We start from the raw sequence: 10,971 nt of genomic DNA, 5'->3' as shown, positions 1-10,971 counted from the left end.
TCTCCATGAGACGGATCAGCTCAGTGAAGATCTTCTCACTGTCCTCCACTGCTTCATCAGCAGAGCCATTGATAGCTTTCACCTCCAGTTGAAGCACCTTCACATTGTTCTCTCTGACTTTGATTCTGTGCAGTACTTTGCATCGACTCAGCTGGAGCTCTCTCTGCCTCTCAGTCCTTTCTGCTGCAGCTGAGACTGTGTCGTGGCCTTTATGTTCATCCACAGAGCAGAGATAACAGATACACTGCTGATCAGTGCGACAGAACATTGTCATCACCTCCTCATGACGAGAGCAGATGTTCTCCTGGAGCTTCTTGGAGGGCTCCACCAGCTTGTGTTTCTTTAATTGGGTTATATCATAATGAGGCTGCAGATGTTTCTCACAGTAGGAGACCAAACAAATCAGACAAGACTTGAAGGCTTTCAGTTTTCTCCCAGTGCAGAAATCACAGGCCACATCTTCAGGTCCAGCATAGCAGTGATCAGCAGGAGCAGCTTGGAGTCCAGTCTTCTTCAGCTTCTCCACTAAATCTGCTAACATGGTGCTTTTCATCAGGACAGGTCTCAGTGTGAAGGTCTGCCTACACTGAGGGCAGCTGTGGATTTTCTTCTGATCCTCTTCATTCCAGAAGCTTCTAATACAGCTGATGCAGTAGCTGTGTCCACAGGGAATAGTCACCGGATCCTTCAGTAGATCCAGACAGATCGAACAAGAGATGGATTCCTGGTCCAGCTGAACTCCTTTCTGCGCCATTTCACCTCTCTGTGTCAACGACTGTCTGAGTTTCAATTCTGTAGAAATGAATCTAGTTTGAGCTCTGATCTGAACAACATGTGCCTCTGCAGTGAACGGGGCCTGTCAGCTCTTGCACTTCACCACATGTTGGTTCCACCCATCTTCAAACTGTAGATCTGAAGGGGAGGGAACAAGGAAATATGGACAGAGTGGAGCTCACTGTGTTTGAGGGCAGGAAGAAGAGGGAGGGTTATCAGGCTTACATTCAGTCCAGGAAGAGGAGCGATTTGATACTTGTTGCAACTGTGAATCCCATGGGACATGAATACACCAGATCGTTAGACTATGTAATTCAGTTTGGAGACAGAAATGACTGAATGGATCCTAGAAAATTAACAGTTTTATACATGTTATTAATAATAAGGCGTCATAGCAGGCTATTATGTTTTCACAACTTCGCTCATCCTGGTGCACTTAAAATATCTCAAGAGAGCCACTACATTGCATAACTTAGTTTTAACTAATTCAAACAAACTTAACCAAACTTTGCTGTTCATGGGGCCATTGTTTAGCCATCAACAGAAGACCTTGATGCCCTCTGGCATCTGAGGCTTTAGGCCTCAGCTTACACCAACACCGAGATCACCTGTTGCCATAGATGAAACCCCCATATGTCACATAGCCTATGCTTAGTCATCAACTGTCACATAGCTGTAATTTTGGAATTTATACATGCACAAATGATTTTCTTCTTTTCTATACACACTGTGTATTATGAGTATTCATCTATTGTCTTCCGCTTATCTGGGGTCGCGTCGCGGTGGCAACAGGCTAAGCAGGAGGCCCCAAACATCCCTCTCTCCGGCAACGCTTTCCAGTTACTCTTGGGGGATCCCGAGTTATACCCAGGCCAGATGGGATATATAATCCATCCAGCGAGTTCTACTCCGGGGTCTCCTCCCAGTCACACACGCCCTCCAAAGGGAGGCGCTCAGGAGGCATCCTTATCAGATGCCTGAACCATGATGTCCAAGCTCCTTACCCTATCTCTAAAGCTGAGCAAAGCCACCCCTACGCAGGAAACCCATTTCGTCTGCTTGTATCCGCGATCTTTCGGTCACTATCCAGAGCTCATGACCATAGGTGAGGGTTGGAACGAAGACCAACTGGTAAATCGAGAACTTTGGCTTCTGGCACAGCATCCCTCTTCACCACAACGGTCCGGTACAACGCCCGCATTGCTGTTGACACCAACCCACCTGTCAATCTCCCGCTCCATCTTACCCACACTCATGAACAAGACCCCTAGATACTTGAGCTCCTTCACTTTGGGCAGTAACTCACCACCAACCTAGAGGGAGCAGTCCACCTTTTTCCGGCTGAGAACCATGGCCTCAGACTTGGAGGTATTGACGCTCATCCCTGCCACGTCGCATTCAGCTGCAAACCGTCCCAGTGAATGCTGGAGGTCACGCTCTGATGAGGCCAACAGAATCACATCATCTGCAAAAAGCAAATATGTAATTCTGAGGTTCCCAAAGCAGACACACTCCTCACCTCGGCTGCGCCTTGAGATCCTGTCCATGAAAATCACAGTCTCATAATACTCGTAATATACTCATGATTTTTCATTTTGATTATATTATTATAGGTGATAACATATTCCTATCTCGTACCTACCAACTAAGGATATCAAAGTGTGTGAGTGTGATTGGATGAACATTTGCCTGTCAATGTCTAGCCATGATTTAAGAAATCAGATTTAGTATCCCCCCAGTGTTGTTCGACTTCTACTTAGTTTCCTGTGTCCCTAAAGGTTTTTCTATTTACACACTCACAGACCCTTTTCTCAGCCGGGCTAGTTGAGGCATCTAAAAACATACATGATATGACACATTGGGTATGAGGTTATATGGTTAAAGTTAGCATCAATACACAATACAATGAACACAATATTACATGTAAAATTTTTAAAAACAGATACCATTTATATCTACAACCAATACATTTTTCTCCCACACATCACACTTGAGAGGTTACAGTATCATCATATTTGTAAAGTTTAAGTTTTACTTATTAATGTCAATACATTTTTAATAGAAAAGCATAGAGAGTGAAACAACTGTTTCAAACTACACAAACACTCTGCAGTGAACCCAACTCATGTAACTGGAAGAACAATCAAATGCTATTGAAGAATAAACCAGAATACTATTCAAAATTTCATACGGTTGATTATTGGCTTTATTATAAGGGCAGACTATATTCTCATTAAACAAATACGTACAAAAAATGTATCAGTTTCCTCGTAACATTTTTTAGTAAATAAAAGAAAAGCAACAATTTTTGGATTTTATTTGATTTAAAAGATGAATACCTGAAGGCTCTTGCCTTTTGCTAGGCTGTCATTGTAAATAAGAATTTGTTCTTAATGTCTTGCCAGGCTAAATAAAGGTTTCACAGCACTAACCATGATGTATTACATCAGACATTTTTATCATAAAACTTCTCAACCTAAAATCATGATCACTAAAAACTTTAGACAAAGTGAGCTGAGGAGCTTTAACCTTCACTACATCCCTGGTCAGGTGGATGAAGGCGCCCTCTTGTGTTGTGCATCAGTTTCAGATTTCAGTTGTTCACCTGCTGTGATGTTCACTGCAGGAAGACGAGTAAAAACTTCACTCAGCCTTTGGCAGCTTTAAACGACATCAGTAAAGACATTACATGTAAATATATGTAATATCACACTGTGTCAGTTTGTTCACAGGAGTCACACCCTGTAACACTGATGCTGCATTCAGGTCACATGGGAAAGATGGAAGACAAGAAAGTATTTGATTCAGTCTTTGGGACGAAAACAATGTATTCATGATGTGAAACTTCAGTTTGTTCACACACTGAATCAGTAAAGTCTGTTAAATGACTCTTGTTCAGTGATTTCATGAACAGATTCACTTCATCTACACAATTGTTTCACCTGAATCTGAGATTTTTCACCAGGACAGGTCTTGGAATGAAGGTCCTACACTGAGGACAGCTGTGGATTTTCTTCTGATCCTCTTCATCCCAGTGGGTTTTAATACAGTTCATGCAGTAGCTGTGTCTACATCCTTGTACTTACTTGTGAAGGGGAGGGAACAAGGAAATATGGAGATAGAGTGGAGCAGGAAGAAGATGGAGGTGTTGTTAAGCTTTGTTTTTTTCCATGAACAGGGGCAGTTTGATAGAGGGAAGGTGTATTGTTATTTGTAACACATATCATTATTTAAGTTTATGTTTCCACATGCTGACCTGGGTGACACCAAAATTACTGTGTCTTCACACTTTTTCAGACTGTTCATTTGCCTTGAGACACAACTTATTGTGCAAGTGTTAAAAAATAAATTTAGTTCAGAAACACAACAAACAATTCAAAACTGGTTAGATAATAGACAATTTGGTCATTTTTAGTAATTTGGCCTCCTTTTCTATTTCTTTTTGTTCTTGTTCATGTAATGGTTCCTCTTCTTAATGTTATTTACTATCAGAAGTAGCAGTCATAGTAGTGTTATGTTAAAACGACAAGCAAGGAGTGTAAAAGTGAGAGCTCAGGACCACACTTGTTCCACTGTGCAAAACTTTGTTGGACCTAAAACTCTATCACAGGATACTGTCGGTATTAGTCCAACAGTTGGCAGTTATGTACCACAACACAACCCTGACAACACTACAGCCTCCTTTTCATGTGCTGTACTGTACTGTCAAATAATTATCTTTAGGAACATGTTTGTTTTACTTAACATCCTTTTTTTTGTAATAGTCTTAAGTGATACTTCCTTGTTCCCATTTAACCAAACAATATATAATTTTCAACAGACAAATACTTGCTTTAAAAGTTTCCCATTTATCCTCATTCTATTCTAACTTTTTATTTTATTATTTTTTTATTTTTTTATCTTTATGGGCTGTGTTCATAAAACTAGTGCCCAGTATCAAAGTCCTTCAGTTACCATGGAGGGTTTCTCGCTCTTGCTGGGTATCATTTCTTAGCCTAAGGACTCTGTATATGGGTATGACTCTGCTCTGCTGGATGCTGACCAACTGTGATTTCTGGATGAGTAATAATTGTCAGGTCCACTGGTGTGTCTATGGGCTCCTGTGTGGTGACAAGGCGGTGTGATTCTGATTCAGATTTTCCCTAGGTGTCTCAACAATGTAAGACCTCGAAGTATCTGCCCTTGCTCTCACTGTCAAATTTAGTCAAGTCAAATTTAAATATAGAGTTTATTCATAATAAAAGTTATCTCAGGACACTCATATAGAGCAGGTGTAGTCTGTAATCTTTATCATATTAATTACAGAGACCCAACATTCCCATGATGAGCTAGAAATTGGTGACAGTGCCAAGGAAAAACTCCCTTTTAACAGGTAGAAACCTTGAGATGAACTTGGCTCATTTTGGGCGGCCATCTGCCTTGACTGGCTGGGTTGAGAAAGAGTGTGAGAGAGAAAGAGTGTGAGAGAGAGAAAGTGAGAGAGAGGGAGGTTCCACGTAAAGATACCAAATAATAACTGTCCCCTTCTCTTTTGTGTTAGTGACCCCAACATGATCACCCAGTTTCAGTGCTGGCAGGTCCCTGAACTCTGTGTCTTCTGTTGAAGTTTTTCTACTATTCTTGTCTCCTTCAGTTCGGGGATGTCGGGTCATCCTGGATTGAGGGAAGATGGTTGGACAAGAACAGTGGTTCTGACATGTCTGCCCATCGGCAGTTCAATTGGACTGTGACTGTTGGGCGGGGCTGGGGCATGGCAAAGTATCAGAGTCAAGTGAGAGTCTCTTCCTTTCTGCAGGAGACTTTTTACTGTCCTCACCGCACACTCTGCCTCTCCATTATTTTTGGGGGGAGGCGGGACTGGACATGATGGGAATGAATCCCCTTTTGACTTAAACGATCTCTATAAAGCGAGAGTACTAGTCTACTGCCACCAAATACTGGCTGCTGTTCCACTCAAACAGATCAGCACTGACTGCAACCCATGGCCTGGCTTGAAACTCAGTAAGCTGTAGCATCTCTTTGAAGTTGAATTTCTGCTTTGCACAAGTGTTACAGTTCTCAATTAAACTCTGAAGCTGCATGATCAATCCTAGCCACCAGAAAGATTGTTTGCCATGCTCTAGTGTCCTTCATGCACTTTCTGTAGAATGTCTGTTTGTAGTGACTTCAGTATCACCAGTCTTCTACCCTTCAGTGGTATTCCATTTTCGATTGTGAGTTCACCAGCAAACTATAGGAAAGGTAAGAAAGCTCTGAGCATCGTAAATCTGTCGGGCCGTCCCTCAGTGCAATACTTTTTCATTTGGAACAGCATTTCATCTGTGTCCTGGTGTTTCTTAATTTCCTACAGTCCCTTCTCTTTTTCTAGCAGGCTTGACATGACCATGTTTACATACTGGTTGACCTCTCTCTCCTGCTGTGTGTCACCGTTGACTCTGCAGGTACTCTCGACAGGACATCAGCACTGCTGTAATGTTTTTACCTGCAACATGTGAGATGGAGTATGAGAACCTCATCAATCTCATTCTCAGTCTTTGAATATGACCAGGAAACTCATCCAGGTTCTTTGACCCCAGCAGCAACACCAGAGGGTTGTGGTGAGTCTAAACATAGAAAATAATTCCAACAAGTGTAATGGTTAAGACCTCTTTTTTTATTTGAGTATATCTCTGCGCTGGATATTATCCTCTGTCTGTGAAGCTCTTTGACTCGACTCACTTCATTTTTCTGTTTGGATCTGATCTGCTGCATTAAAAAATGGTTCCCCTGGAGCTGATTATCTTAACAAAATCTGCCTTACACAGTTCAACGTGAAGACAGCCTGGGCACTTACACTAGTCTGGCTCATATCTGATGCACTAATAGATACAAAAGATTCTTTTAAGTTTCTAAAACATGGTCTGAAACATGTGAACAAACAGAGTTGAGGAGCTTTAACCTTCACTACATCCCTGGTCAGGTGGATGAAGGCGCCCTCTTGTGTTGTGCATCAGTTTCAGATTTCAGTTGTTCACCTGCTGTGATGTTCACTGCAGGAAGACGAGTAAAAACTTCACTCAGCCTTTGGCAGCTTTAAACAACATCAGTAAAGACACATTTAAATATATTTAATATCACACTGTGTCAGTTTGTTCACAGGAGTCACACCCTGTAACACTGATGCTGCATTCAGGTCACATGGGAAAGATGGAAGACAAGAAAGTATTTGATTCAAAAATAAGGAATCATCTCCACAGTGATTATTATCATGATAATTACAGTTTTATAAAACCTTATCGACGTTATTTGTAAGTTGATTTGAACAAAAACAACATTCGATCTGACAAACACATAAATGTAAATGTAATTATAAATTTAATTCTTTACAAAGTGAGAATAAAATACCTGTGATAAAGGAAGGTCAGGTGATTTCTCTGTTAAGGCCCATGTAGTGGAAGAGAAACAACAACATACAAATACATCAACACAAATATTCAACAAACATTCAGAGCACAGAGAAGTTTATATTTTCATGTGGAGAAATGTCAGTTTAGGTAAAGAAAAATCATCCTGAGCAGTGATATCCTCCATGGCTCCAGCTCCACCTAAAGAAACTCAAACATCAACACAACAATAGATGAGCAGAGGTCAAAGTACCACCCATAATGTTTGATTGACAGGTGATCTCTGTGCAGTGCAGAAACACAACAGCAATGAGCTTTTAGCAACAATGATGGAGTCAAAATGAATTGGTGAATTAAAATACAGACAGATTTTAACCAAATGCACCTTAAATGACCTTTGTCTGTTTGGGGTTACAGATCTCAGCTGTGTCACCACAATAATTAAACCAAAGTCCAGCATAGAGAGGCTGAGTGAATGTGGTCTGGACTCAGGTAGGACAGAATACCTGCACTGTGATCCAGGTACACTCCAACTCTGGAGGACTGGGGACTTGTGTGATTTGACATAAAATACTGTAAGAATGCAGCTCTAGTCTCGGGCTGTGGCGGCATCACTAAAACATCCACTTCAGTCACTGTCAGTGAGATGTTTGTCCATGTGTCCCTCAGAATGTCCTGTAGTTTCTCTCTGAGCTGTGACACAGCTGCTGTCACGTCCTCAAAGTATCTCAGAGGACGGATATTGATGCTGGATGAGTCTGTAGATTCACTGAGTCGTGACAGTGAGGGGTAGTTGTGTAGAAACTGGCTGTGATCCTCTGTGTGTGAGAGCCTGTCCACAGGGAATAGTCACTGGATCCTTCAGTAGATCCAGACAGCTTGAAAAGCAGAATTTTGCCTGGTCCAGCTGATTTCCTTGCTGCTCCATTTCACCTCCTGAGAGTTTCTGTCAAATAGCTGGAATTCCTCTGAACAGAAACAATCTTTGTGCTCTGAAGGAAAACAAATCTCTGCTTCTTCTACTCTTGTTCACTTCCTGCAGCGAATGAGACTTATCATCTCCTGCTCTTCACAACATGCTATTTACACCCATCCTCATACTTACAGATCTGTGAAGGGGAGTGAACAAAGAACCGGGTGAATCTTGATGAGTGTTGAAGCAGGAAAAGAAGGAAGGTCCTTCTGCCTTTACTGTATTACACAAAGATGAGGCACGATGTGTTATCTGTCATTTAAAACATGCATTTAGATTTATGACCAAATTAAATTGGAATAATTGCACTTTGAGCTATCACATTCAGCTCACAAGAGCTATGCAGGAAATAATTGAGTTTTACAGAAGAAAAAAAATTGAGCTTCATATTCTAAAGTTTTGCAACCTTTGATTCCATAACTGATTCCTGAGGCCTGGGGACGACCGGAGACCAAATCAACCATGTGATCAGCTATTCAGCTGTTACAGGAAATCATCTACTGCTTAAACTGCATTGTCAGCATGAGGTTGGATCACGTGAACTTCTATTTAATTTCTGTCTAACCACCTGTTTTTTTTTTACTGCAACACGTCTCCTGGAGAAAACTCCTTTATAGACTCTCTCTTCCTACAGGGACAACACTGGTTCTCTGTCATCCACTGAGGATAAAGAGCTGCTGTGCTGAAGTCAGGTACTTAATATTTAAGTGAAATAAATGGAACAAGGTCTCCACATTAAATGAGAACATACAGTATATAGTGTGTAAGTGCTTTTTAGGAGGAAACATAGGAGCCTTTCTGATCTGACGCCCCTGTCAGCAGGATGACGTCAACTGTCTGTGACTGTCAGAACAGCAAATCAGCTGATATAAAACAATATATTGTCAAAGATTAACCCACTGGTTGTAAACCTTCTTGTCTTATGGCCCCGCATAAAAACACTGTTGTGGCTCCTTGTCATGTTTCACCTGTAAGTCAGTCATTGGCTGGTTACACTCTTCCTCAAATTGGAAGATGTGTGAAGGAAGGGAACAAGGAAATATGTAACCAGAGAAGAGCAGGAAGAAGACGGAGGTGTTGTCAGGTTTTGTTTTGTTGTAAAAACAGGAGCAGACTGAGAAAGGCAGGCTGTGTTGTCATTTGCAACAAGAAGGATGAATACAGTTTATGTCTCCACATCTTTTTCAGACTGTTCACGTTTCCCCTTAGAGTAAAGACATTAATATGTCTGAATATATGATGTGACAAAAGTACATTTATTTTGAAATTCCCGTTCTACTAAAATCCTAGAATGCAACTTGTACATCAAACATCCAGTCAGACTCCCTCTATTCGCGATTAGGAGGAAAACTGCCTCAGTTATACTCTCATTTTAGTTTCATATTTGTTCAATCAGTTTTGGATCAGACCCTGGAATGAAGACAGAAGAAAATATTTGATTTATTCTTTGGGACAAAACAGTTTTATTCATGATGTGAAGCTTCAGTTTGTTCACATATTGAATCACTAAAGTCTGTTAAATGATTTTTATTCAGTAAATTCATGAACAGATTCACTTCATCCAGACAATCAGTTTGTTTCACCTGAATCTCAGAGATGGAAAATAAAATAATGAATCATCTCCTCATTTATTATTATCATCATAATTACAGTTTTATAAAACCTCACTGACCTTATTTGTAAGTTGATTTGAACAACAACAACATTCGATCTGACAAACACATAAATTTAAATGTAATTATAGATTTAATTCTTCAAGTGAGAGCAAAATATCTGTGATAAAGGAAGGTCTGGTGATTTCTCTATTAAGGCCCATGCAGTGGAAGAGAAACAACAACATACAAATACATCAACACAAATATTCATCAAACATTCAGAGCACAGAGAAGTTTATATTTTCATGTGGAGAAATGTCAGTTTAGGTAAAGAAAAATCATCCTGAGCAGTGATATCCTCCATGGCTCCAGCTCCACCTAAAGAAACTCAAACATCAACACAACAATAGATGAGAAGAGGTCAAAGTACCACCCATAATGTTTGATTGACAGGTGATCTCTGTGCAGTGCAGAAACACAACAGCAATGAGCTTTTAGCAACAATGATGGAGACAAAATAAACCGATGAATTAAAATACAGATTTGAACCAACTGCACCTTAAATGACCTTCATCTATTTGAGTTTACACAACTCAGCTGTGTCTCCATTATACCAAGGAAGCCAAAGTCCAGCATAGAGAGGCTGAGTGAATGTGGTCTGGACTCTGTGGAGGAGAGTCATGGTTTCAGAGACGCTGTAGAAGGACAGAACACCTGCTCTGTGATCCAGGTACACTCCTACTCTGGAGGACTGAGGACCTGAGACTGGAGTTTTGATTTTGTTGTAGAAGAATCTATAACCATTTTGGTTGCAATTTAACGCCCAAGATTTGTCATTGTGTCCAAATCCAGATTCACTTGAGCTCCTTGTTCTGCTGATACTCTTGTATGCAACTGCTACATCAACTCCTTCTCCTCTCCACTCCACCTCCCAGTAACAACGTCCAGTCAAACTCTCTCTACTCAGAACTTGGCACCACCTAATGAATCTGTCTGGGTGACTAGAATAAGACTCTTCTTTTTTTATTAATGTTGCTTTTCTGTTTCCCTCAGATAATAACAGATTTGTATTTGCTGTGTTTGGATCCAGTGTGATTTCCTGTGAATATTTTAAAAATCCAGCTCTGGTCCTGGGCTCTGGTTGTGACAGTGAAACATCCACTTCAGTCACTGTCAGTGAGATGTTTGTCCATGTGTCTCTCAGAATGTCCTGTAGTTTATCTCTGAGCTGTGACACAGCTGCTGT

The 10,971-nt window shown here is 40.8% G+C and overlaps 1 protein-coding gene and 1 pseudogene across 1 annotated transcript; both read right to left on the bottom strand.

Moving 5' to 3' along the window:
- Positions 1-15: 15 nt before the first annotated feature.
- On the bottom strand, positions 16-772 carry LOC111647090 (E3 ubiquitin/ISG15 ligase TRIM25-like). The gene is given in 2 exon segments (XM_023396708.2): positions 16-88; positions 90-772. Coding segments are annotated over 2 exon segments (738 nt in total). The 5' UTR covers positions 755-772.
- Positions 773-9,857: 9,085 nt separating this feature from the next.
- Positions 9,858-10,971, bottom strand: part of LOC111647084 (E3 ubiquitin-protein ligase TRIM38-like) — a 1,827-nt pseudogene continuing 713 nt past the window's right edge.

This window comes from Seriola lalandi, unplaced genomic scaffold (genome assembly GCF_002814215.2).
Source record: "Seriola lalandi dorsalis isolate HSWRI2012SDOR001 ecotype SW California unplaced genomic scaffold, Sedor1 jcf7180002054982, whole genome shotgun sequence".
Lineage (NCBI taxonomy): Eukaryota > Metazoa > Chordata > Actinopteri > Carangiformes > Carangidae > Seriola > Seriola lalandi.
The sequence above is the reverse complement of the archived record's forward strand: the minus strand, read 5'-3'. Positions and strand labels throughout refer to the sequence as shown.